Source organism: Bidens hawaiensis, unplaced genomic scaffold (genome assembly GCF_021521415.1).
Source record: "Bidens hawaiensis isolate Kalapana, Puna unplaced genomic scaffold, B.hawaiensis_p1.1 tig00002423_1, whole genome shotgun sequence".
NCBI classification, from domain to species: Eukaryota; Viridiplantae; Streptophyta; class Magnoliopsida; order Asterales; family Asteraceae; genus Bidens; species Bidens hawaiensis.
In genome coordinates, this window is record NW_027491133.1 from 394,412 (window position 1) to 421,614 (window position 27,203).

The 27,203-nt window shown below is 37.6% G+C and overlaps 3 protein-coding genes across 4 annotated transcripts in view; 1 reads left to right on the top strand and 2 right to left on the bottom strand.

The window, feature by feature from the left end:
- The window catches only part of LOC143619340 (oxysterol-binding protein-related protein 3A-like), a 216,926-nt gene that overhangs the window by 169,117 nt on the left and 20,606 nt on the right, over positions 1-27,203 (bottom strand). The gene's annotated exons all lie outside the window — the stretch shown is intronic.
- Positions 7,720-11,961, top strand: LOC143619338 (uncharacterized). Its single transcript, XM_077091286.1, has 12 exons — positions 7,720-7,908; positions 8,885-8,969; positions 9,057-9,108; positions 9,215-9,235; positions 9,323-9,376; positions 9,504-9,554; positions 10,156-10,218; positions 10,337-10,402; positions 10,526-10,564; positions 10,665-10,781; positions 10,857-10,949; positions 11,557-11,961. The coding sequence occupies exons 1-12, from the start codon at positions 7,821-7,823 to the stop codon at positions 11,830-11,832; spliced, it is 1,005 nt and encodes a 334-aa protein (XP_076947401.1). The 5' UTR covers positions 7,720-7,820; the 3' UTR covers positions 11,833-11,961.
- On the bottom strand, positions 12,906-24,682 carry LOC143619339 (protein ARABIDILLO 1-like). 2 transcript variants are annotated; one of them, XM_077091288.1, is made up of 12 exons: positions 22,795-24,188; positions 22,085-22,243; positions 21,937-22,017; positions 21,437-21,568; positions 21,205-21,332; positions 20,896-20,983; positions 15,901-15,995; positions 15,096-15,159; positions 14,448-14,623; positions 14,128-14,349; positions 13,206-13,290; positions 12,906-13,117 (listed from the first exon to the last, which is right to left on the bottom strand). In XM_077091288.1, the coding sequence occupies exons 1-12, from the start codon at positions 24,145-24,147 to the stop codon at positions 12,944-12,946; spliced, it is 2,757 nt and encodes a 918-aa protein (XP_076947403.1). In that variant the 5' UTR covers positions 24,148-24,188; the 3' UTR covers positions 12,906-12,943. The 2 variants fall into 2 exon arrangements, with proteins under 2 accessions (XP_076947403.1, XP_076947402.1); XM_077091287.1 differs by lacking the exons at positions 12,906-13,117; positions 13,206-13,290 and adding an exon at positions 24,478-24,682 and having other exon boundaries at positions 14,057-14,349; positions 22,795-24,366.

Sequence of the window (27,203 nt, forward strand, 5' to 3'; positions counted from 1 at the left end):
AAAACACACACAACACCATCTTATAACCCGAACCAAGATCCGAAGGCGAAAACCCGAGCTTGTTGGTGCTGGAACGTCGTGACGGACCAAAACAACATCAAGGCTTAACCGGGTTCGTAGTTCGACTCGTTCAAGGTACGTTTATAGTTAGAAATCGTTCGTATAGGTTCGGTTTGATTTGGGAAATCATAGATCTGTGTTAGTTTGTTATAAACGAACCTAAAACAACAAATATTACTGGAATTGATTAGCATTTGATAGGTTAATTGTTAACCTAAAAGAACCAGTAACCTATATGCCTAAATCGCACCCCTTAAACATCGATGTTATGCCGATTTGATGGTTGGGGTTTGTAGGCGCTGGTCAGACGATTACGTGGATACCTAAATCGAGTTATTTGGTTAAGAAACGAAGATGATTAAGGATGAACAGTAGCTGCAGCCGACAACTTCGCCTGCAAGCTAAGTTCGCCTGATGAACTTCGCCTGCAAGCTAAGTTCGCCTGATGACAACTTCGCCTAAAAGCTAAGTTCGCCTGATGACAACTTCGCCTAAAAGCTAAGTTCGCCTAAAAGCTAAGTTCGCCTAAGGGTTAACTTCGCCTAAAGCTAAGTTCGCCTAAGGTTTAACTTCGCCTAAAGCTAAGTTCGCCTAAGGTTTAACTTCGCCTAAAGCTAAGTTCGCCTAAGGTTTAACTTCGCCTAAAGTCGAGTTCGATTAGAAAATAAATTATAAACGATAAGTAAAAGTAAGCTAATACTAGGCCGCCAGATTAGATCAGGCGAGTATTGATACGTGTAACTTATACAGTCAGCCGAGCTCAGTTAAAGAAGAGATTTACAACTATCGGAGGAAGAGGCAGAGTTCAGGTGAGTTTCTAGCCCCATTTCCTTGTTATGTTTTCGGGGCTGTGTGCATACTCGATGTGAAGTGTGAATACACTTACCTTAAGTGGTAAGTGTATGCTATAGATGTTATACGAGGTAGCTATTATATAATACTTGTTGGTGCGTGAACGATCTTCGGATATTGCACGCATCGCCAAGGACAGTGATTGCCAAGTGGTTATTAGTGTGTATGCATGCTATGATGTGACTTGCTTATTATGTAAATGATATGAAGCATGTTGTAGATAAGTAGAGGTAGAGCGTGTTAGAAGTGGCAAGGGTGTAGTAAGAGTGATAGTGGCATGACGATAGTACGTGGTAGGGTAAGCCTATACGTGACTACGTCATTAAAGTGGCAAAGTGGCAAAGTGGCATAACGTTAAACGTTATTAAAGTGGCAAAGTGGCAAAGTGGCATAACGTTATACGTTATTAAAGTGGCAAGGTGGTAGGTGTAAATAAGAGGCTAAGTGGTAAGGTAAGCAGGTTAGATAGTGGACTACGTGTCTTCGGATACGTATATGATGCATGTAGTGGTTGTATGATAAGTTGCTTGATTAACTAGAACTCACTCAGCGTAGCTGACTTTTAGTATGCACGCAGGTGAGTAGGAGGAGGCATCTCGCTTGAGGAGACACGTGGCACTGAATAAGAGGCTGGCATCGGAAGACTCAAGATGTTTAAGTTTAATGTTTCGTTTATTTTGAAAGGCAAAATGATGTTTTAAGACAAGACGTGTTTTGATATGAAATGTTTTAAGAAAGTTTTTATATTCCGCGAAAGTTTTAATGAACTCTGATTTGTAAGAACTGTGTTTATGAGTAAATCCGACGCGAAAGTAGGGCTACCGGGTTCGGGGGCCTTACAAGTTGGTATCAGAGCATAAGTTCGAGAGATTTAAGCATCCTACATGCTTAGACTCGAACAGAGAATGAGATTTAAAATGAGAAAGAAAGAAGATGTCAGTTCAAGATAGCCATGTGTCACTCAAGCAAGCTCAGTAAAGGTAAAGTGTATGGTAAATGGTGTATGTTATTGTTGGCTTATTTGCTAAATGAAAAAAAAATGAGTGCAGGTTAGGGATAGGATTAATTGATCTTAACTGATTAACTGTTTAAGAGTATAAACAAGCACAAGTGAAATCATGAAGGGAAGTATGTAGAACCTGAGGAGTAACGCAAATAGTTAATTACACTTGATCAACGTCATTAACTACTTACTTTACAAATCATGTGCTAAATAATTCCTAGAGTGATGACGTTTGTGTTTTCCCTTTTAGAATACTAATGGCTGGAGCTGGAGAAATTGTTGGAACTGGAGGTCGCACTGGACGTCGTGGCAGGCCTCGTCCTGTCCGGCAACCCTCGGTAGAAGAAGCTTCCAACACCGAAGATGAAGGAAGCGCAGCTGGAAGAGACCAGAACAACAACAAAGAGGTTCAACTTAGCCCTGCAGTTCAAGCAGCCATTGTTCAAGCTGTAGTTGCTGCTGTGAAGAACCTGAATCCCGAAAGATCTGCTGGAATCCGTGAACGAACTGCTGAAGGGGCGGGTGGTGATGGTAGGAAGGATGGGGAAGGAGAAAGAGAGGCTTCGAGTGAGGATAAGTCTGTGGAGGTCGGTGACAGGAAAAGAGGCCAAGATGGGTGCAACTATAAGTCCTTCAAAGGATGCGACCCGCCAAAGCTGACTGGGTTGGGAGACGCAATCGCTACTCTCCAGTGGATAACCACAATGGACAAGAAAATCCGAATTAGCGAATGCCGTCCCGACCAAGCAGTGGGTTATGCCACTCAGTCATTTGAAGATGAGGCCATGTACTGGTGGGAAACTGTGGAACAAAGGAGACCCGAGAGGAGATTAAGGCCATGAGATGGGATGACCTTAAGGAGTTAGTGATGAAAAGGTTCTGTGCTGATGCTGAGGTTGAGAGGGCCGAGATGAAATTTCTGAATCTGAAGGTGGACAAGATGACACATCGTGAGTACACCACCGAATTCAACCGCATGTCTAGGCTGGTTCCTGACATGGTGAACACCGAGGCGACACGGATCAAGTGCTACGTTAGAGGACTTCCCCAGAAGGTCCGCATGTTAGTCAGGGCCAACAAACCTGTTACCTTTGAGTCTGCGGTCGAGTTGGCGGAGATGGTCTATGTTGATCTGGCGGCGGATGATGTGGAAGTGGAAGATGAGGAAGAAGGGAAAGGAACTAAAAGAGCTAGGGATGTCGTGGAGCATGAAGGGAGAAAAACACAGAAGATGGCAGGAAGGGAAGCATGTAAGGTGTGCGGGAAGATGCACTTGGGGGAATGCAAGGCTGGTCCAAATCAGTGCTACCGATGTGGGAGGAAGGGGCACATCTCCCGTGAATGCACCGAGGACCAGAAGTGTTACAAGTGTGGTAAGTCAGGTCACATAGCTAGGGAGTGTGGAGAAGCCGTGGCAGTGGGGGAAGGAAGAGGAGACGCGTGAAAGGATGGTCTATTAGTTGCTGAGGAGGTTGCCGGAGAATAAGTGGCATGTCACAGTTGTTTTATGTTTAGTAGTTGAAGAGTGTTTTATGTTACAGTTGAACCTATGTTTGTTTAGCAAGCTTGAATGATTTCCTTTTATGTTATGAAGTACTTGTGACTTCTTGTGATTTTGTATGAACGACCTATGAATTTATCTTGAATGCATGTTGGTTATGATAAATAGTTGTGTGATGGTAAAGCATCGCCTTAGGAGTTAGAGTTATTATATAAAACAAGGTTCCTCGGGAAGGCGATACGAGACTTGGTACATCGAGGGCTTCATGGACAAGCTACCGTAATAGCTAAAACACATGATCACCGCTCGATGACTACAAGTCAGGAGTAAGAGGGATAACCCAGAAAGCAAAGGCGATTCAATAAAGTGTGTAAATATAAGAAGTTTTCCTTTTATAGGGAATAAGTTAGGTTTCTGGGACGAAACCTCTTTAAGGAGGGAAGACTTGTAACATCCCGAAATTTCCAAAATAATATTAATTGTATTACTTAATAATAGAGGGAAAGTTTACTCGGGTTATCGGGAAATAAATAAATAGAGTAGGAGTTGGTATGGGTCGGGCTAGTGTTGGGTAATGGATATGGGTTATGGACTTGGGTTATGAAAGAAGGAAGGAGAGTCCATGGGCTTAAGCCCATGATCCCTAAATATAAATACCATTAATCACCATTTAATCCTCATTCTCACATATTCCATACACCACCAAAACACACACAACACCATCTTATAACCCGAACCAAGATCCGAAGGCGAAAACCCGAGCTTGTTGGTGCTGGAACGTCGTGACGGACCAAAACAACATCAAGGCTTAACCGGGTTCGTAGTTCGACTCGTTCAAGGTACGTTTATAGTTAGAAATCGTTCGTATAGGTTCGGTTTGATTTGGGAAATCATAGATCTGTGTTAGTTTGTTATAAACGAACCTAAAACAACAAATATTACTGGAATTGATTAGCATTTGATAGGTTAATTGTTAACCTAAAAGAACCCGTAACCTATATGCCTAAATCGCACCCCTTAAACATCGATGTTAGGCCGATTTGATAGTTGGGGTTTGTAGGCGCTGGTCAGACGATTACGTGGATACCTAAATCGAGTTATTTGGTTAAGAAACGAAGATGATTAAGGATGAACAGTAGCTGCAGCCGACAACTTCGCCTGCAAGCTAAGTTCGCCTGATGAACTTCGCCTGCAAGCTAAGTTCGCCTGATGACAACTTCGCCTAAAAGCTAAGTTCGCCTGATGACAACTTCGCCTAAAAGCTAAGTTCGCCTAAAAGCTAAGTTCGCCTAAGGGTTAACTTCACCTAAAGCTAAGTTCGCCTAAGGTTTAACTTCGCCTAAAGCTAAGTTCGCCTAAGGTTTAACTTCGCCTAAAGCTAAGTTCGCCTAAGGTTTAACTTCGCCTAAAGTCGAGTTCGATTAGAAAATAAATTATAAACGATAAGTAAAAGTAAGCTAATACTAGGCCGCCAGATTAGATCAGGCGAGTATTGATACGTGTAACTTATACAGTCAGCCGAGCTCAGTTAAAGAAGAGATTTACAACTATCGGAGGAAGAGGCAGAGTTCAGGTGAGTTTCTAGCCCCATTTCCTTGTTATGTTTTCGGGGCTGTGTGCATACTCGATGTGAAGTGTGAATACACTTACCTTAAGTGGTAAGTGTATGCTATAGATGTTATACGAGGTAGCTATTATATAATACTTGTTGGTGCGTGAACGATCTTCGGATATTGCACGCATCGCCAAGGACAGTGATTGCCAAGTGGTTATTAGTGTGTATGCATGCTATGATGTGACTTGCTTATTATGTAAATGATATGAAGCATGTTGTAGATAAGTAGAGGTAGAGCGTGTTAGAAGTGGCAAGGGTGTAGTAAGAGTGATAGTGGCATGACGATAGTACGTGGTAGGGTAAGCCTATACGTGACTACGTCATTAAAGTGGCAAAGTGGCAAAGTGGCATAACGTTAAACGTTATTAAAGTGGCAAAGTGGCAAAGTGGCATAACGTTATACGTTATTAAAGTGGCAAGGTGGTAGGTGTAAATAAGAGGCTAAGTGGTAAGGTAAGCAGGTTAGATAGTGGACTACGTGTCTTCGGATACGTATATGATGCATGTAGTGGTTGTATGATAAGTTGCTTGATTAACTAGAACTCACTCAGCGTAGCTGACTTTTAGTATGCACGCAGGTGAGTAGGAGGAGGCATCTCGCTTGAGGAGACACGTGGCACTGAATAAGAGGCTGGCATCGGAAGACTCAAGATGTTTAAGTTTAATGTTTCGTTTATTTTGAAAGGCAAAATGATGTTTTAAGACAAGACGTGTTTTGATATGAAATGTTTTAAGAAAGTTTTTATATTCCGCGAAAGTTTTAATGAACTCTGATTTGTAAGAACTGTGTTTATGAGTAAATCCGACGCGAAAGTAGGGCTACCGGGTTCGGGGCCTTACACCAACTACCAGCTAGCAGCTTCCAGCTACAGCTACCAGCTAGTTTTGCTAAACATACCCTTTGTTGCCATTATGGTTTGACATACAAGCTTGTATTTTTTATTCTTTGTTTTGACGTTGCTAATTAGGAAAAACTTAGTTAAAAAAATCCCAAACCCCAATTTCAATACTCGTAGACAAATACATTTCCTGGAGGTGAACACCAGCATGTTATTCTAATTCTTGTTCCAACCACGTGAGTTTCAATAGCAACAAAATACGAAGTCAAAGTAATTACATGGGCTAGTCTTATTATAGAGGTAGGGTAGTGAAAAGCTCCAAATACCCATAAGGAGTATTTGTAGGCCATCCAAGACTCCCTCAAAAGTCACCCGCGGAATGTCCTTGTTACTCGCATAACTCAACTTAGAGGAAAAGTAGCGAAAAGCTCCAAGGGCCATGAAACAAGACCTGCGGACCACTTAAGACTCACTCAGAAGTCATCCGCAGGGTATTCCTATCATCTGTGAGATAACAGTAGGGTGACATCAACAAATCAGTTGTAACTAACTCCCTTCTAGAAGATTTACATGTAGATTCCCTCGTGAAGAGCACGTGACGTAGCAGCCAATAAGAGAAGGACAGCTGGAAATGTTGTTATAACCGTGCACATGGCTAGTTGTCCTACCTTATCATATGCGGACACGTGTCCAGTTTGTTACGAAGAGCATCTTCTAGAATAGGACAATTGTACCAATAATATCCCCTTAACCACCGACTATAAATACTCCATTCATCATCATGAGGTGTGGATTGACACTTCAGATATTACATCAATCACTTTAGTATTTTCATTTAAAAAACTGTACTTATTCTCAAGCCGGATGATGGTTACACGAAGACCCACACTCTTGTCCCTCCGTAACGAGCTCACGATGTTCTTTTTTGCAGGTTTCTATCGCCGGAATTGTCGAGCTTTCACTTGTGTTTACTTGTCATTTAATCCATACCTGGTAGAATCATCGGTCTAACCTATTCGGGTTTAGATATATGCTTCTTCACTTATAATAAACAGAGTATAAATTTAAAAGTTGGATCAATAAACAAACATTTTTTTTTCAGTTAAAAAAAATTATATAATTTTAATAACTTATCTCTCTCAAATCCAATTCTTATTAGTATATTAGAACGTGACAAGTGTGGGTGTAAAACATGTGGGTTATTTTACTAGAGATTTAATTTCAAGTGATTATTGTCAATTTCTTCTTGAAACCCACGTGTCTCTCGATTGCATCACAATCTTCAACCAATCAACAAACAATAATAAATTGTCAAAATAATACTGTAGAAACAAGATCAAATACATTTTATTCTTAACATGAAAACGATAAGAATTAATTTGTTGTTATGATTAGGTTTATTTTTATAAGTGTTTGCTGCTATTTTTTGTTCATATTTGCTAATTTCCGATTTTGAGACGTTATAAGTGTTTGCTTATTTATATTTTGTTGTTATTATTAGATTTTTTTTTGCTGTTATAAGTATTTGCTGGTATATGCTTTTATTATTTTGTTCTTGATTTTGATTCTTTTGTTGTAGTTTTTAGGTTCTTTTCTTTGTTATTATAAGTAATTGTTTATGTAGATTGATATTATAGTTGATATTGTTTTTTACGCTCGCATTTTTAAATAAATTGGCATTATTTTCTACGTAACTCATGTTAAGATCAAAATGCAATACTTTACCCATGTTGACCTTATCTTTCGCACGCACACTCATAAACGTGTAACTAATGTATATCTATGTATATCTATAATATATCCAATAAAGATCGATGTTTACCTTTTTACTGTTAAATACTTGCACCTACCAAAACCAAACAAACCCCCCCCAGATTCGATTAATTTCCTAAAAGGGTTTTGTTTGTAAGCTTTTGATCAATCTTTATACACTATAAAGCTTCCATTTTTATGGCATCTGTAACAGTATTAAGAGTCTTTATCATCTTCACTCTGCTTCCACTAATCACACATTCAGTCCCTTTTGTTGTCTTTCATGGTAACTCTTTCTGTCCCTCTTTGTTTTTATTATTATACTGTTTTTGTGGGTTTTCTTGGATTTGTATCTATATGGGATCTTGCTTATTTTAGGTTAATTTGTTGTTGTGAGAAGTGATGTTTGACTTCAAAAGTTCAGGGCTTTATATGCTTTTTCTTAAAGTCAAATGTACATTGTTGTTTATGTTCTTTTGCTCAAAATATTATCATTTTGCAAAATTCCCTTTTTTTGTAGAACAGCATGTTGGGGAAATTACTGAAAACGGGTTATCTTGGATATTTGAGGGTCGCGAAAAGCACTTTCAGATCAAAACTATTTGTGGTTCCCACATGTTTTGACCGGATAAAACTCAAACTGGGAGCAAGAATTCGAGTGTGAATTTGATAGAGTTTTGTGAACCAGAAAGTTTCATCGTATGATCAACCGATAGTTATTAGGGTTAGGGTCAATGATAACTGCAAATGTTTTGAATTTCAAAATTCTAAAAACACACTTATGATTTTAACGCCATAATTAACATACGAAATTTAAGAAAGTTAAATTTCTAATGCAATTTTAATGAAGCAACATATGTCAAAATAAAAACTTCCCACCCCAGCCAGGGGCTCTGTCTCTTGGACCCTACCAAGGGCTGCCGCCCCCCGGATGTGGAGATTCTTAAGGTGATTATTGTGACTTCGGAGATTCAGATTCAGTTTAACATCTGCTTAAAGTTTGGGATAGTTGCATAATTCTATAATTATGTCAATAATTAGGTTTCATACCGTTGCTTCTTACCTGATTCTCCATATCTGTTGTAATCATAGTTAGTTTACCAAAGACTCAAATTTTAATTGGCAAGAGGCTTATTAGGGGAATTGTCCTAATTGTTTTATTTATCATCAACCAATTCTAACTATTGATGATTTCGTCAAGTTCTTGATACTATTGATGATTTCTTCAAGTTCTTGATATGTTTATGTTACCGTGTTTGTAGGCATTGCGGATAGTTGCACCAAGAAAGGAGTCAAACATTTTACTGATGACTTAAGCGAATGGGCTAATACTGAAGGATATTGCATGTATGCGCACTCTTTTAACTTGTAATCCTATAAAAATCATTTTTTGATAAGTTAATGTTTTTTTTATTTTTTTTGCCTTTTGTGTAGAGAAATTGGAAATGGAGTGTGGGATTCTTGGTTTATGCCCTTTGAGGACCAGGTGGTTAATCCATATTTGTTATGATAAAATATTTACACTTTATTTATAATCAGTAGTTATTGGAATGATAGTTGTTAACTTGGGATTTTCTTGTTTGGTCTTGTAGATAGAGATTGCTTGTGAGAAGGTAATGAAACTGATGCCTGATAGTCTCATATTTTAAAGATTTTCTTTTTAACTCGTTTTAGATGCGTATCCCTTCTGTGATTAACAGGTGAAGAACATGAGTGAACTCAGTCAAGGTTATAACATAGTTGGACTTTCCCAGGTCAGAATGATCAAGCTCTGTTACATTTTTGCATAAAAATGACATTTTTATGGTTTTGTTGACCTGCAAAATGAAAATGTCAGAGATCAAGTTTGGTGAAAACTTAACAAGTGTAGTGGTTTTGCAGGGTAACCTGGTAGGCAGAGGAGTTCTTGAGTTTTGTGATGGAGCGCCTCCGGTAAGTGATTGGCAATAATATTTATGTACATGAAAATATATATGGAATCAACTCATCAAGGACTTCTAAGAATTGAAACTATAATATATATGAGCTCGTGTTTCTTAAGTAAACTCAAAACTATCTTTTGAAAAATATTAGTGTATTTTCTCTTGACATGTTTTTTGTATGAAGGATCATTAATTTAGTTGTTTTGGTAAGTCTGGTAATTATTTGATCAAATATTGATTTGTTATTAGATGTTATTTATTAAAGAAATGCATTTTTTAGGAGTTGCATATTCAGGTAAAAGGTAAATTTAAATAATATTTAAAATTAAGTTAAATATAATTATAAAAAGGGGATACTGATTGTTATTTTGGTATAATATATGTTAATTCACAGGTTGTAATTTTTAAATCATTGCTGTTATGAGAAACTTAATATTCAAAGATGGTAAATTAAATGATGAACAGACCAACTAAGTAATAATGAATTATACTGAAAGTAGAAAACAATTCTCAAATTAGTAGGAGATGATTCAGCTTTTTAATTAAAATGTTTACAAGAATAATAAGTTGTAATTAAGTCAATATGCATGCAAATATACGTTTTGTAACAGGTGAAGAACTTCATATCAGTAGCAGGTCCTCATGCTGGGGAAGCATCGGTCCCATTTTGTGGTGTAAGTGAAAAAAGAAATACACTCATATGCATGCGTATACATATTTCTCATGATTTTGTTTTTTAAACACAAAGTTTAAAACCTTTTGGTCATAAATATCTTATTTTTAAATTTGCAGACTGGTGTAGTGTGCGTTTTGGTGGATAATTTAATCGAGCTAGCAATTTATAGCGACGCTCTCCAGGTTAGATTTCAAGGGTAGATTAGGAATTTGATCAATAATGAAACATTTGTTTGTTCACTTAAATGTAAAATCAGTCCAAATCTTGATTAAAATTCTTGTTAATGTATCATGTTGGTTATACAGGAACACTTGGCTCCAGCAAATTACATCAAGATCCCAACTGTCAGTAAAAAACTTTTTATACATTCATTACAATCATATGATCTTGCAGCATATAATAAAAAAAAGCTAATGATTTTTTGATTTTTTTTTTGTTTTATAGGATCTTGATGCGTATCGAGAAAAGTGTAAATTCCTACCAAAGCTAAACAATGAGTTTGAAAAAAATGCTACTTACAAAGAAAGATTCTCTAGTTTGCAAAACTTGGTGCTTATAATGGTAAGATTCCAAGTCCTGATGTATAACTTTAATTACATGAACTACAAGTTGATAACCGAGTTTTCGATTCCACAGTTTGATAAAGAATCAGTTTTGGTACCAAAAGAAACCTCTTGGTTTGGATACTTTCCTGATGGAGCCTGGGATCCAGTACTTCCAGCACAAGAGGTACATCATGCATTGATGAGTTGTACAGTTAGCTCATCAATGCATTCACATGTCTGATCCATGCACCAATAGGTTTATAGCACAATTCATCAATGCATTCACGGAATCTTGAGACGTGAATTTCTAGCGGCACACAAATCTCACACGAAATTCACGGGTTTGGGTTTTCTATAAACAAGTTTGGATTTAACTCGCGAACCCATTTAGCTAAATGGGTCTTGTCTGTGTCAACCCGGTGGGTTCGCAGGTTGACATATTTTAACCCTTTTGTTTTTTATTTTTAGTTTTTGAAACTTTTTTTTATTTCATAAATTAAAACTAGTTGGTGTTTTATGCCAAAAGTTCAAATTCAAAAGGGAAATTGAAAGTATTAATATGCGAATGCAATAAATAAATAAAAAAATCGTGTTGAAAGGGTCGTGTTCGTGTCAACAAGCAAATATTCGTGTTATATTTAAGTTCATATTAAAAACGTATTTTCAGGTTTGTGTAGTATCATGTTCGAGTTAGTATCAAATTTTCGGGGTTGGATCGGGTTGGACCCTACCAACCCACAAACACACGCGTTTAGCACGCCTAATTTAATTCATGCATGTACCCTGTACAGACGAAACTATATATTGAAGACTGGATTGGTTTGAGGACGTTAGATGAAGCCGGGAGGGTCAAGTTTGTAAATGTGTCGGGAGGGCATCTCGATATGTCAGATGATGACATGAAGAAATATATCGTGCCATATTTAATTGACGAAAATACACCAGGCCCGGTTATGGCAAAATCAACTCGTGAACAAGCTTCACGGTCTTCTTATAATGCCTTGGGTTTCATCAGGAAGCTAGGTGGACGTCAAGATCTTCAACTAAACATTATTCATCGCTCATAACACGAAAATTATTGTTTCATCCATACATGATTTTTGCTTTTCTTGAAGGGCATATGTAATTCTACTAGATTTATACGTAATTTGATCTGTGTTCATCGTAGTTATCATCAATAAAATCGTTCGAAAGTATATTGAAGTATTTTTCAGTAGGATGCTACTATATGTAGCACCACCCCACAAATAATATGCGTCGTATGAGGCCATTCAGCTGACCAAACCCGAAGTGTGTGACTAAACCCAAACCGGTTTGGGCATAAAACCGCATGTGCGGTGGCCTATCACATTTTCTACATATTGTACAAGTCTGTAACATTTTCCACGTCTTACATGCTCGTTTAAAAACCTTTCCTTATACGGGCATGTGCAACATATTCTTTGTATCATACGTATGAGATTATGAGTCGTATGACATGTAGAATATGCTATACGAGCCTCATGAATTGGTAATCGTGCATGGATGACGTGTCATTTGTGCTAATATGGCCGGTATCTTTCAATACAAAACTGACCAAACAAAAGCCAAGATTTTTGAAAAATTATAACCAACTGAACATATGATACTGTCTGATGTTGGTTGGATAATTTATAATTGTCCATAAAAAGAAAAAAGAAACGAAATGAACCGATCAAGAATTTACTTTCCTTTTTCATAAAAAAATATTTTTCTTTTTCAATTTATGGACCGCCATGGTTAGAATCCGAACCGACATCTCTGGTCCAGCTGTGGTTTAGTTTGCAGAATTATATAAAAACTAGACTTTAAAAAAAGGACTGTCGAGTCGATGTTTTTCAGAATTTCTGAAGAAAAAAAAATACTTACCCTACAAAACTAGAAAATAAAATTGTTATGCGATGCGTGTGTATACGGAGCGAAAAACATAATCTATAATAAAAAACACCCGAAAATAACAACTAGGCAGTTCATAAAAGAAAGAATTTAAGTACAGACAAATCCATACAAACAGACTCGACTAGAGCTCACCAAGTTATGGTCCGAACGGTCCGACCCATAAAGCACTCAGAAAAAAGACAAGAGAAGAGGTAGATTATGGGTAGGTATATGGTACTGTTGACATTCAGGTTGACTTTATTATCTAAGTTAACCTTCCTTCTATGCTGACTCTATCTGGTGGTGCTCCAAGTTCCTGAGCACAATCCGTGCAAATATCTTTGCTTCTAATGGAGCCGAGGCTGCAGCCGCTGCAGCCCTTAGAACACGTGGTGCCCCCGATACTTGCAACAGGTTCACGTGGTGGGGTGCGTGTGGCCCACCAGGAACAGTAAACTGTACAGTTAATAATCAGAATAAGTTAGTTGATTGTAAGTTGTGTTGTTAAACAAGGGAAACAAGGGTGGGGTTGACTGTGTTTGACCTGAAGTAGAGCGAATGCAGCGCATGCTTTGAGCACGGGAGACTGATTGTGCAGCATGGATACGAATTGTCCAATTTCAGCTCCGCTGAGAATGTTAAAAAAAAAGCATAACATAAACACGTGAAAAGGTTAGACGAGCGTTTTAGACATTTCAGGACTTATCGGAGGTCCCCTGTTTGTTACTCGAGACCAAAACGCCTTTCATTAGGTACTTCATGCCATTGTAGCAACAGTGTAGTTTAAGAGACATAATTTCATTTTCATCACATGCAGGGTTCGGTTAGGCAGGGGTAATTTAGTCATTGCCCCTAGCTTTCTTATTTACTAGAAGAAAAAAATACCCTTCAATACTAAAACTGCATATTACACATGTATACAAGTAGGAGTGCAAATGAGCCAAGCCCTAGCTCGTTTTGGCCTGAGCTCAGCACGTTTAGCTTTACAAGATCTTGAGCTTCGCTCGTTTCAAGCTCTATTTCTAAAGCTCGACTCACCTCGTTTATTATTTATTAATTAACTTGTATACAACTATATTTATTTTTATATACAAATTTTATTTTTAACTATTATATATAATTATTTTAATTATAGTTTTACATATAATAATATTTACTTAATATTTACTAAAAAAATACACATTTAATAATTAATATACTAATTAAAAATTATATAATATAAGATAATATCTAAGATATAACTAGTTAAATACATATATAACAAAACAAATAAAAACTATATTATTAACAGGCTCGTTTAGGCTCGCTAGCCCGCTTGAGCTCAATTAATGAAGCTCAAGCTTGGGGGCTCGAGCTTCTTTAAGCTCGGCTCGATTCAAGCTTTCAGTGAGATGATCTCGAGTAGCTCACGAGTTGCTTGGCGCCTTTACACCCCTATATGTGTGTGTGTACTTCAATAATCATACCTGCATCGCAAATGACCTGCTTCAAGAATCCGGGCAGATTCAGTCACTTGTGCCAATGGTGCAGGAGCCGATGACAGCGAGGCAGCAGAAAACGCTTGAGGGTCAGCAAAAGTCAACACAAAAGTTTCAATGTGTTTCAAGGCCATTCTCCTTGCCCTTTCTAAGCCAACACTCTTTGAACCGCCTTCTGCTGAACTCCCTACCAGACCATACTCATCCATTCTGTACAGAAAACAACAAGATATAAGAAAAACCTTGACCACAAAAGTCAACACAAACCATAAGACTTGTTCAAGATAGATTACTGTTTGAAGATTTACCGGCCATCAAACATGTATGCCAAAGCTAAAGCAGCCATGAAGCGTGCCATTTTTGACATTGATGAAGAACAAAGATGAATTAAGGCGGGAACACCACCATCTTCCACTATTCGTAGAGCGTTTCCTGGATTGAATGCAAGATTCCAAAGGGCCCCAGCTGCTGTCTCGTGGACATCCTGATATTGTACCGACATTTTAAAATTACATATGTATTATAAACTGTTAGTTAATAATTTTGAGTGTTTCTAGAATTTTGATTAATTAATGAGTTAATGGTAAGATCACCAACAAGCAGATTATTACATATTGTTAAATATTATAACCCCGTCGATTAATAATAACCTTTTTATAACATTTGTAGTCTATGATTCCATAAAAACTATCGTTTTTCCATATCATATAGTAAATAATACAGGAGGTGAAAATATTTGAAACAGGGTAAAAACTAAAACTAAATTAGTAAATTTAGTTTCCTCATTTCTGATTATCAAGACAATTATAATCTGAAGATGTGTGAAATAATCAGCTTTGTTGAGCAACAAACTTGAAGAGCACACATAAATTTCTTATCAGAATATTTTTCTATAAATAAAAATATGAAACATGAATAACATTTATAGAAAGTAAAAACAAGAAACAATCACTCACTTCTGTCTGAGAACGTGCTAAAGTTATGAGTGGTGCAACGCCCCCTTCTCGCCCAATTGCAATGCTAGTAGAGATCAAACAAAACACAAATAACGCAAATGTTATGTGTGTGTGTTTGTTTGTGTATATATACACACACACACACACGTACACACACATATATAGATATATATGTACACACATATATAGATATATATGTGTGTGTATATGTATATGTATACATATGTGTACGTATACGTTATACGTTATGTTTATGTATGTGTATATAGAGGATGGTTCTACGCAGAACACTAGATAGTGCAAGAACCAGCAGAACAAAATGAATCATTCGTTATTTAATCTTTACATTTTCTTTAGATAGATAAAATGATGGATATGTAATGTTTATTTGTCTCCTGAAATAATAAAAAAAAACTTTTGTTTATATATATATATAAAAACTACACATGTGTATGTAGGTAAGCGATTAAAATTTTACAAAGCAAGTGAAAAAAATAGTTTTTGAGTGTTCTTAATGCACATAAACATATACACATTTGTATTTTAGAAGTACAAAATCTTGAAATTATGAACCATTGATAAAAAAAAAATTTGAAGGTAAACTAAACGATTAGGTTCGCTATTTTTGTCCGGGCAATAATTAAGTGTTTTAAAATGCAAAATCATACAAACTCTAAAAAAGGTATTTTCTGTATAGTTTCGATAAAAAAAAGGATGAAAAGATGCTCTAATCGAATAATATAGTTAGATCAAAAGTTGAAGTTTGAGGTTTTCATAAAAGAAGAAAGAGATAATGTAAATGTACCTGTTAGCTTCTGAAACTGAGAGTCCCCAAAGAGCACCAGCTGCTCTCTCCTGAAGACTTGGAAACGCGTTTGAACATGACTGTGCGAGAGCAACCTAAAATCACAAGAAAATACACGAACATTTAATGCACATAATTATTGGTTTTCAAGATTGAAAATAACAAGATATTATGCCTGCGCACCAGGATGAAATTTTTCAAGAGGCCCATTCAAAAACCAATTTTGAAACTCCTTAAAAAGACAACAAAAATTGTTGATACGTTTTTCGCGTTTAAAATAGCATTTCAAATTACCAAATAACCCGAGAAAGAATTAAAATTGTTCTATGCTTCCAGTTTCCAAAGAATTTACCATTCCAAAGAAAAGATAAGTTCACTTTAAAAGTTGGTATGAGATTAATAAAAAAGCTACCGGGGTTACTTTTCCACGTATAGCCAAATTGAACGTATTTTCCTCCAGCACCCATACGTATTTTCCACGCCATCAAAAAGGCTACCGGGGTAACTTTTCAGTTAGTATGGGATTGCGGGAGAAAAATACGTTCAAAGTTGGGATTGTCTGCACGCATTCTTAAGTTGGGATTAATCCCGGCCAACAGATGAAAGTTGAGATTATTAAAATCAATAACCGTTGTTTTTATCCCTCTTAGATCTTTCTTAGGGGAGCAATATTTGACTCCAAAGCAGTTATATAATAATAAGTTATGTTGTGTGGGAAGAAACGAACACATGGCCATTGTAGATGGTAAGCAAATGAACCCAGGAATTGAAGAGAAATCACTTGTATTTCACAAGCTTAGAAGTATATAGTACATCCCTATTTATAGGCAAGGACTACAACTAACATACTAAACAACTAGACAAGTTGGCAAGTCAACTTGTAAGAATTAAGATACAAGGAATCTTATCTAATAATAACTATATAATTCCTCAAATTGGAGTATATATGTTAATCAAGCCCAGCTTGTTACAAATATAGTTTACTCTGCTTCTACGCAAGGCTTTAGTGAATACATCTGCTAGCTGGCCTCCACTTCGTACATGAGATGTCTTAACCGTTCCATCTTCAAGCTTTTTTCAAGTGAAGTGACTATCGCTTTCTATACGCTTGGTTATTTCATGTGATATTGGATTACCTGCAATACGAATTGCTGCTTGATTATCACACCATAGGTTCATTGAATGTGAATCCTAACTTGCCATGGCCATGTATTCTGGTTTTGCACTCGAACGAGACACATCACACCGCTTCTTACTTTTCCAATACACAAATTTACCTCCCACAAGAACGCTTCCCGTTGTAGAATTTCTGTTTGTCGAGTCTCTATTATAATCATCATGGTAAACCCTTCTAGTGTATGATGACCATGGTTTTGGCATGAGATCACACGACTTGATGTGCCTTTTAGGTACTTAAGAACGTGACAAACAGCTTCCCAATGTGAGGTTCTAGAAAATGACATGAACCGACCAACCACATTTGGAAATGGTTGTAAAAATCCCAATTAGGCTCTAATTAATCCAGGTTGATCGTTAGTCCCCTCCCCACCGGCCGACTAGCGATTACTACAACACTAGGGAAAACAATATATGGCGTGGTAATAGTCAGATGGTTTAACTTACCAATGATTCTTCTATACTTTTCAGGTTCTTCAAAATCACCATCACCTGCCTTCAACTTTTCGTTCAATATCATTAGCACATCTAGGCTCTTTGCTTCAATCATCCAGACTCTATAAAGTACATCTAAGCAATATTTTCGTTGATTTAAGCACACCGCCTTTTTACGGGAAACTTCATGTAACGATACAGAGAAGATTAACATGGGACAATTGAACACCCTAGGCAAATCCCGCATCGGACGTGAACAAGAGAGATTATCGGTTCATAAGGAATGCCCTGCCTCTTAAATCACCAACGCGTTTTTCCGTGAACAGGAGAGATTCCTGGTTCATAAGGAATGCCATGTCTCTTAAATCATCAACACGTATTGGGCTTAGTTGGATGTGGAGCATATGAAAACTCCATAGTTAAGCGTGCTATGGTAGGAGCAGTGATGGGTGGCCTCCTAGGAAGCCTCCACTGATGCAGGCAAAAACAAATCCGTGAGCTCCTAGATGGGCAAAGCAGACAATATTGGTGGTACGAGGGCCGGATGTTACACTTCGATTCCTAGAAAGTATTTTAGTGTTCCTAAATCTTGTCTAAAACCAAGTCCCAATGAAACCTTTCAATTTCTTAATACCAACATCAGCACTTCCAATAATTGCTATATCATCTACGCGTACCACTAGGAGAATACATCTTGAACCCGAAGAAGTGAAGAACGCCGTATGATCATAAGAACTTTTTAATCCAAATTCAGTTACCACAAAGTGAATTTACCAAACCAGGCACGGGGTGATTGCTTGAGACCATACAAGGATTTCTTAAACTTGCGCACGTTGTTTGACTTTCCCCTGAGCAAAAAATGCATTTTTGATATCAAATTGATACAATGCCCAATTACATGTTGGCTGCGACGGCTAACGAAATGAACATATGAACAGATGAGAACTTGGAAACCAGAGAGAGTCTCATAATAATCCATGCCATAGGTCTGAACATAGCCTTTTGCTACTAGTCGAGGAACCATCTGGCTTGACTTTAACTATGGACAGCCATTTGCAACCAATTGCCTTTTGTTGACTAGTAGCTTTACAAGAGACCAAGTTACATTATGTTCCAAGAGCTTTTATTTCCTCAATCTTGGCCTTACGCCATCCAGGATGAGCAAGAGCTTCACCTACCGTTGCGGGAATCGAAATGAAATTGACTGCTGCAACCAATGATCGGGACAAATGAGGCAATGGGAGATCGGTATTGGGAGTATCAAGAAAATCATTTGATGAATCTGCCGACGGAGCAATTGATTCAGGCACAGGATATGATGTTGATCGATTTCACCATTGATATACTTGAAAAACAGGAGGTTGGTTAGTTACTGAGAGGTAGCTAGTTCTTCAGAGATTTGAGGCTGAACAGACACTGGTTAAGCAGGATCAGTGATTGGCTAAGATAGTGGGTAGACTATAAAATCATCGTCACTAAGGAGAGTATCTTTCATGGATAGGTGATTGTCTGGTATATGGAAGAAAGGGACATTTTCATGATGCTCCAGAACCAATAACGCATTTGGATGCAGTAGCAAATTTACCTGCCCCAGAAATGTAGCAGTCGGAGGTGTGTTGGGTTGATAGACAATGTGTTCTTCTTCCGAGACGCCAACATTGTTGTTTGCAGCAACATGGGCAAAAGAGTTTCTTAAATCTTGAGTTTCGGACCAATCGTTTCTTGCTATTGTACTTGGTATGCCCAAACTCATGACAATAATTGCATTCAACATTGTTGTAGTCGGTTGTGGGAGCACGACCGCTTTGAGTGGGTGTATGATTGTTGTGACCACCACGTGAGTTACTTCGATAGCTGCCTTGTGAACCTCCACGAAAACCACCTCTGAATCCTCCTCAGCTGACTAGTGGGCTATTATGAGCTGACGGTGTTGGAGATGGAATGCTTTCATGACGTAGTAATCAAGCAAATGCTTCTAGAGAAACGAGATGGCAGATTCATTTAGCAGCCGGGATCGAATGACATTAAATTCTGCTCGTAGGCCGGTCAGGAAGCTCATCGCAGCAATTTGTTCTCGTTTGTTTTCATTCCCCGTACATCACACCTGAGGGGTAAGAGAGAGTTTAACTCCATATACGCCGTTAGTGATCGATCAACTTGAAATAGGGTCAATATCTGATGGGCAGATTAGAAGTCTGATTATCAAACAAAATCGAATAGAAAATTGTGATGCAGAACCGAAGTGCTCCAAATAAAATTTATAGTATACGATTGCGGTCGGAATAACCAGGCAATGGCAATGAATAAAGGACGGCGGTGGTCCGGTGGCAGACACGCTCTCACGTGCCAGAGTGGGTAGCAGCGGTGGCATGTGGGCGGTGACTGGCGGCGCGTGGGGTGGTTTCTGGCGATGAAACTTTCCGGGTTACTACTTCGGAGGATGGCGAACTCGATGGTGACGAAGGTGAGATGAGGTGATCACTTAAAAAAGGAATTTTTAAATGGACAGAAGGTTACTCGGGTTCAACTTTTGGAAGATGATGTACAACTCTCAGAAGCAAAAGACGGCTTTGATACCATGTAAATGGTAATAAAATGAACCCATGAATCAGAGAGAAATCACTTGTATTTCACAAAATTAGAAGTATACAATACATTCTTATTTATGCGAAAGAACTAAAATACTAAACAAGTAGACAAGTTGGTAAATCAACTTGTAAAATATAGAGAATCTAATCTAATCCAATAACAATGATATAATATGTTATATTATCTAACAAGTGTTTTTCACTGGATTGCTACCTAAAGCTCTAGTTACTCATTGACTTTTAAAGTCAACATTGATAAAGTAACTCCTTGCGTTTATTTAAATGACTAAACAAATCAAATGTAAGATGTTGCATATGAATAGGGGTGCAAACAAGCCAAGCCACCCGTGAGCAACTCGAGATCAGCTCGCTAAAAAGCACAAATCGAGCCCAACTTAAACAAACCCGAGCCTGAGCTCATATCAAGCTCGAGTTGGCTCGTGAGCCAAAAACAAGCCTATTATTTATAAAGTTTTTATTTAATATATTAATATGTAAATAATAACTATACATCATGTTATAATTAAAATAACTAAAAAATATATATTATGTTATATATAAACGTATAATTAAAATTATATGTAAAATAACTATAAATGTATATAAATTAATTAATTAAAAAATACAAGTCGAGCCTGAACTCGAGCTTTTAAAACAAAGCTCAAAATGAACCGAGCTAAAGCCTAGGCGAGCCTGGGCTCATCTCAGCTCGTTTACACCCCTACATATGAACATAAGATGCCGCTAAAGTGTAAAATAAACCAGGAATCTAAAGTCAAAGAATAAAACGCCATACCAAGGCTTCAACACCACCAGCTAATGCAATACCCTCCCGGTTTCTGTCGTCGAATGATAAATTCCATAACGCACCAGCTGCTTCTTGCCTGATGAATAGCAGATGAAAACTTTTTACACCAAATTACATAATAAATTAAACATCTACTTGAACAGCAATTAGTTCCCGGTTAAAAGATACATTAACTAAAGGGTGTTTGGAATCCCAATGTGTGTTTTGAGAGTGATTATATGAATATCCAATAATCACAATCAGATGTTTGAGTGTTTAAAAAATCTAGTTGTTTAAGAAATAAATTAAAAAAATCACCTGACACCATCATGTTGTGAACGGATAAGTTGAACAAGTGCATCAAGAGCACCAGCTTCTTGTCCAACCGCAGCATTGTTAGTGTTGCTGTCACCATGAGCCGCCAAATTAGCCAATGCACGAGCCGCCTATATAATAATAACCACAAAATAAGAAAACACATTTCTTGATATTTTATTTGACTTTATACATTAACTTCCCTTAAATCATTAAAAGTAGAATATCATATTACCTGCTCTTGCACGCCCTCGTGCTTGCACTTACGGGCAAGTGTTACCAAAGCATTGATGCCACCAACACTTGCAACTTCCATGCTACATTTATCATCCGCCGCCAAATTGGCAAGTGCGCCTGCCGCCCGTTCCTGAAAATCAAGAAATAATTTAAAAAACAAGTCCCAAGCCTTTGTAAATGTTCGATACTCAATTTTTTGGCACAAATTACTCTACTTTCTAGATAACCCAATTTGCTTTCCATAACTATTTCTAGGTCCACCTTATTGCATTTCTTTATTATTTTTGGTTTTGCGGGAATAAGATAATTCTTCAAAACTTATGTTTTGACAGAAAATCAAGAAATCTTTAAGAAAATAGTCACTGCCTTGGTGAAAGTCGTATATAATGCTTACCATACTAGATATTTGTACACATTCCCTTACAGAGTTCTTCACTTTATAAGTAACATAATTAATTTTGCTCATTTGAACATGTGAAACAAAATCATAGTACGTACCAGTACTCCATCGCCACCTCTCGGCCATTTAAAGATTAAATCCACTAAAGCTTTTATACCGCCAGCTTCAGCAATAGCTCCCTGAAACAAGATTATTCATACTATTAGTTAAATGAAATATATGACAGCAGATAATAAAACAAACAACCTTATGTTCTTCCCCAACAGAAAGATTCCAAAGCTCTCCGGCAGCCTCTTCAGCCACCATTCTGTTCATAGATTTTGCTAGGCTTGCAAGAATGGTGATGCCGCCACCTCCCGCCACAGACTTAGCAAAAGCTGGATTCACTGAAAGATTTGCAATCGCCTACAAGAAACAGTTACTCTGTTTAACTACCATAAAATATTCTCTCTTTTTGTGATCAATTTGAATCAAGAAAGCAAAAAAGATTCAACTTTTGTAGCTTCTGATTGAAGCCACTCCTTCCAGTTTGTTAAACTACTCTAAAAATTTTCATCATTTTGTGATTATTGAATCGAGAAAGTGCAAAAGATTCAACTTGTGTGGCTTCCGACTGAATCCCATCTTTCCAATTGGTTAAATTACCGTAAATTTTTCTCTCTTTTTGTTATTAATAGATCAAGAAAATGAAAAGGATTCAACCTTTGTGGCTTCTGAGTGAAGCCCCTCTTTCTGTTTTATTAAACTGCCATTAAATTTCTTATATTTTTGTGATTAATGAATCAAAAAAGTGACAAGATTTAACCTTTGTGGCTTCTGACTGAAACCCCTCTTTCCATTTTGTTACATCACCATAAAAAATTTTAAATCTTTTGCCCCTCTTCCATTTTGTTAAATTACCAGAAAACTTCTTATATTTTGTGATTAACAAATCAAAAAAGTGAAAAAGATTCAACCTTTGTGGCTTCCGATTGAAGCCCCTCTTTCCAAGATCTTGCAAGCCCTAAAAGAAGCTGAATGCCACCGCCTTTCATCACCGCCTCGGCCCGCCCTACATCCACATTGGTGTTTTCATCATCAACCACCACAAAAGTCGCAAGCCCGGTGGCAGCCCGTTCTTGAACATCTTCTTGAGAACTCTGCAACAAACCAAGCAAAAGATCCGCACCTTGACTGAGCCAAAACTGGTCAAGCCCGTTCGGGTTACTTTCGGCTATACGTAAAAGCGAATGTGAAAGAATCCATTCAAGCCAAGTCATAAACTCATCCAAGTTCCCATCTTTCTTCTTCAACCCGTTTCTCCAAACCGAGAAAATGGCCCGTTCTTTCTCTAGGTCGGGAAACATAGGAGATAGTTTGGCAAACGTATCATTAAAAAAACTAAGCATCATTTTACCATGACAATTACTCTTGGTATAAACAGTAGTGTCTTCCTCTAACAAGGGGCAATTAAACGAGCACAAAAGCTCCAAACTTTTTAATGATGAAAATATCCTCATAACTACATTCGGAATCACATCCGTTCTAGAAACATCCAAGCCTTTCAAATTTGGAAGCTTGCTCCAACTTTCACCCGCCAAATCCCATTTCACGTTCGTGGTCCCTGCAACCGATAGAAAACGAAGCGACACAACGTTTCCTAAAGCCACCTCATCGATCTTTAAACAATCAATAAGCCCGACTTCATAAAGATCCGGGCAACGGGCAGCTAAAGCATTTATGGAGTCTTTGTTAACATCTCGAATACCCGAAAGGCGAAGCTTTTTTAGATTCGGGCAGCAATTAGCCATTGAAAGTATTGAGTCACTAGTAATCCGCTCACAGAAATCGGGCCCAAGTTGGAGGCTTTCAAGAAAGTTGTGACGAGCTGCAAGTACTGAAAGAGTTGAATCGTTTAGTTTCCTACAATAGTCACCACTCAAATCTTTCAAATTAATAGCCTGAAGAAAGATTAACAGATCAGCATTGTCGGCCCCGCGAAACCGAAGTTTCTGGAGACTGGAACAACGCGAAGCTAACGAGCCCATTGACTTCCAATCACATTTATAAGCCCGAAGATCCAACGATTGCCATAAGCACGAAGAGGATCCGAGTGATCTCCAGCTTTTGCAAGTGGAAGACAAATTAGCCCGATCGCGATAATTCAAATGCGTAAAAAGCTGAATCACAGTATCATCAGGCAATCGGGTCCAATCTACAAATCCATCTTCGTTGAGTTTCAAATAATCTGCATCCTCGGTTTCGGTTTGGTCCGGTAAATCCAACTTTTGGGCTCCTTTCGCACTCTTTCGTCTAACCCTTCGACTCATCTCACAAATCCCAACAAAACCAATTATAAACACACTAAAGATTCAACCATTGTAACCTCAAAGCATCACCTTGCTCACACAAACAAAAACCCTTCAATCAATTGGCTTTAGATCAAGAAAACACCCAAAATTGAACCTCAAAAGCAGCACAAACAATGAACATTAATCAATCTTGAAGCCCAATTTGTATAAGCACAAAGGAACCCCCTTTCAGTAACCCTATAATAATCCAACTAACAACAACAAAAGTAGGGTATACAATTAAGCAGATTTCACATCAATCGAAACAATTTCAAGAAAAGCAAACAAGAATCTGCGAAATAGGCAAACCTGATGTGGGGTTTGAATCAAAACCTCAAATTGACAACACCCATCAAGAAATCAATCGCCTTTGCAGCAGATTGATGACAAGAAGCTGAAAATGGTGTGGTTTAGAGAGAGAAAGATAGAGATGAAGAAGGGTCTAGAGCGAGAAGGAATAAAGGGGACAAATATGAGCAAGGGTCGGAGAGAATTCAGGTACTTATGGTGTATATATGTATGTATCAAACATAGAATGAATGAATGAATGAATATGATGACAATGAGAAGCAAAAGCCCAAACCCACAAGGGCTTCTTGTGTTATTGCTTGTGTACATTGATTCATTCATTTCATCATGTGATTTTGGGTAAATATTTTTTGAAACATACATTGATTTACTTTCAACCTTGTTCAATGGGAATCAATGTAATTGATTGTAATATTGATGTTTTACTCTCTTTTAGTGGCGACATTATGTACATTCTTATTTTGGCTGATTGGATTATGCCATTTAAAGTATGAGATTTCTCGGTATTCAATATGAGATTTTAAAGATTTCGTTTTTGTTGGACGTATATTACAATGTGCGGTTTAAAACCATGATTTGCAATGAGTGTTGTAAAGGTTATGTGGTTTACTTGAGATTTTGTGTTATAGGTGTTCAAAGTGAAGAATGTGCATAAGGTAGAGAGACATTGACTTGATTCATTTGTATGACATTGTTATAAATGTACCATAGCCACTGCTTACTAGTAAACTTTGTTTACATGTAATTTGATTTATTGATATTTTGGAGATGATAATTATGAGTTATTTGAGGACTTGAGTGAGAATGAGAGTCGAAAATGTCTTGTGCTTTAACAAAATCCTTAACAAGGTTTTTCAAATGGTTTCATCCATAGAGAGAAACAAGTGGACCGTAGTGTACATGTACGAAGTCTAATATGATCATGTGATGATGTAAGCATCCCATTTATATCGGATCATGTCAAACTGTTAATCGAAAACGCTTATATATTGCTGAGTATAAAGTGGAGCGAGCGACTTGTGGTTTAAATAAGTGATTTGTTTAAGGTTTGGTAACATGTTGTCTTGTATCTTGAACAATTAAAACTTATTAAAACTTGAATGTTGCCGGTTTGTGTAGGTCGAGTAGGATTTAACAACTTTGTTGCATTTCTAGATTTAAGTTTATGAAGGTCAGCTAGGACTTTTATCTAGTAAGAACCTTTATGTGGTTGCTTATGTTTGTCATGTGTTTGCTTATGTGCTTTGTTGTGATGTCCTGGATATATATTGTTCTTGTACCACTAACTTTGTTTTACGATGGGCTAAGCATTGTTTGTGGGGGAGCTTATTCAAGATTATTCTTCTATTAAGGGGATTTTTTGGCTTTAAGATGTTCTTCTTTCAAGGGGAGCTCATTATACTCCTTTCTGGTAATCACAAAATGTGAGGAGAAAAAGTTAATGATTGAAGACATAAAGTTTCAAATTGAAGATAAGACCTTGAAGATCTATAAATTCCAACAACATGTTAAAATATGAAGACTTGAAAATCTAGATCTACAAAGAGCAACAAGTTGAAGTTTGAAAATTTGAATATCAAGATCTACAAACAATGCCTTTAAAGATTTCAAGATGAAGACATGACTAATTGGTCATAAGTAATTGATGATGTGGATACCCTTACCCACCTACAAGCTTAATAATAGAAAAGCAATTTACAAGCAGGGAAGCTTATGAACTAAAGAGGAGGAAGCTTAAGCTTCCGGATAGGGAAGCTTGACACTTGCCTAGCAAGTCTCCTAAGTTGACTAAGTAGCATACGCTACAGTAACTTCTGAAAAAGTAATCAATGTTCAAAAGTTGGCACATGCCATAAAGTAAAAGTAGCTACAAGACAAAATAAAAGCAGACTGCAGGTTACACAGAAATGGAACCTGCCCAGTCTGCACCAGCTAAAATGAGAGCTGACTGTTTCTACTTATGAAGCTTCAGCTTCCCCGGAGAAGCTTCTTGACTGCCTATAGATTTTACATGTCACCAAATGTATTATGACATTCTAACTCATCCTATTCTCTCTAGACTCTCTCTATACACTCCTACTATATCTCTCTCATATCATATAACCGATTCCTACGCCGGAGGTTGATCGTAGGAGTCCCCATCCTACGATGAGACTAACGGTTGTGCTTTCTTTGATTCTTAGCAAGTAGGAAGCTTCGATAGGATCATACCCTTGAACCGACATACTCTCTTGTGTGTTACACCCGTTGTAGCAACAAGTGGCACCCACCATGGGGCTAGCGCTACTTAGAACAAAAATTCCGGTAGTCTTAACTCCATTGTTCTCAAGTATTATCTCTCTATGGATGAAAAGAATGATCATAACCAAAGTGTTCCTATGAACGATATTCGGCCGGAAAACTATTTCTTGCTGGAGGAAATGTTGACCGTAGTTCACCGGAAATGAGCAGACCTTTGGTCAGGTCATCACGATCTTTTGAGTTCCAAACACCACCCTCATCTAGAAGTGGAACATTCTCCCCAAGGAGCGATTTTCTACTTTCGGTGGAAAGAATAGATATGACGCCGGAGGGTGTTAAAAGGAACTTCTTTCAGCTCAGGGAGGTGATGAGCAAGTATGCTCAAGAAGAGCAAACTAAGGGGATAAGGATAAGGTTAGATTATGACGAAGAACCTGAGATGACACTTTCCCCTACACCTCGTCCACTGAACACGAGCATACCTT

Excerpts from the sequence above, each read along its gene's own strand:
- LOC143619338 (XM_077091286.1), top strand. The coding sequence starts at position 7,821 with ATGGCATCTGTAACAGTATTAAGAGTCTTTATCATCTTCACTCTGCTT. Across the intron at positions 10,403-10,525 it reads TTTATAGCGACGCTCTCCAG|GAACACTTGGCTCCAGCAAA; the intron begins GTTAGATTTCAA and ends TTGGTTATACAG. Across the intron at positions 10,950-11,556 it reads CAGTACTTCCAGCACAAGAG|ACGAAACTATATATTGAAGA; the intron begins GTACATCATGCA and ends TACCCTGTACAG.
- LOC143619339 (XM_077091288.1), bottom strand. The coding sequence starts at position 24,147 with ATGAGTCGAAGGGTTAGACGAAAGAGTGCGAAAGGAGCCCAAAAGTTG. Across the intron at positions 21,333-21,436 it reads ACGAGGGCGTGCAAGAGCAG|GCGGCTCGTGCATTGGCTAA; the intron begins GTAATATGATAT and ends ATTATTATATAG. Across the intron at positions 15,996-20,895 it reads CTGGTGGTGTTGAAGCCTTG|GTTGCTCTCGCACAGTCATG; the intron begins GTATGGCGTTTT and ends TTGTGATTTTAG.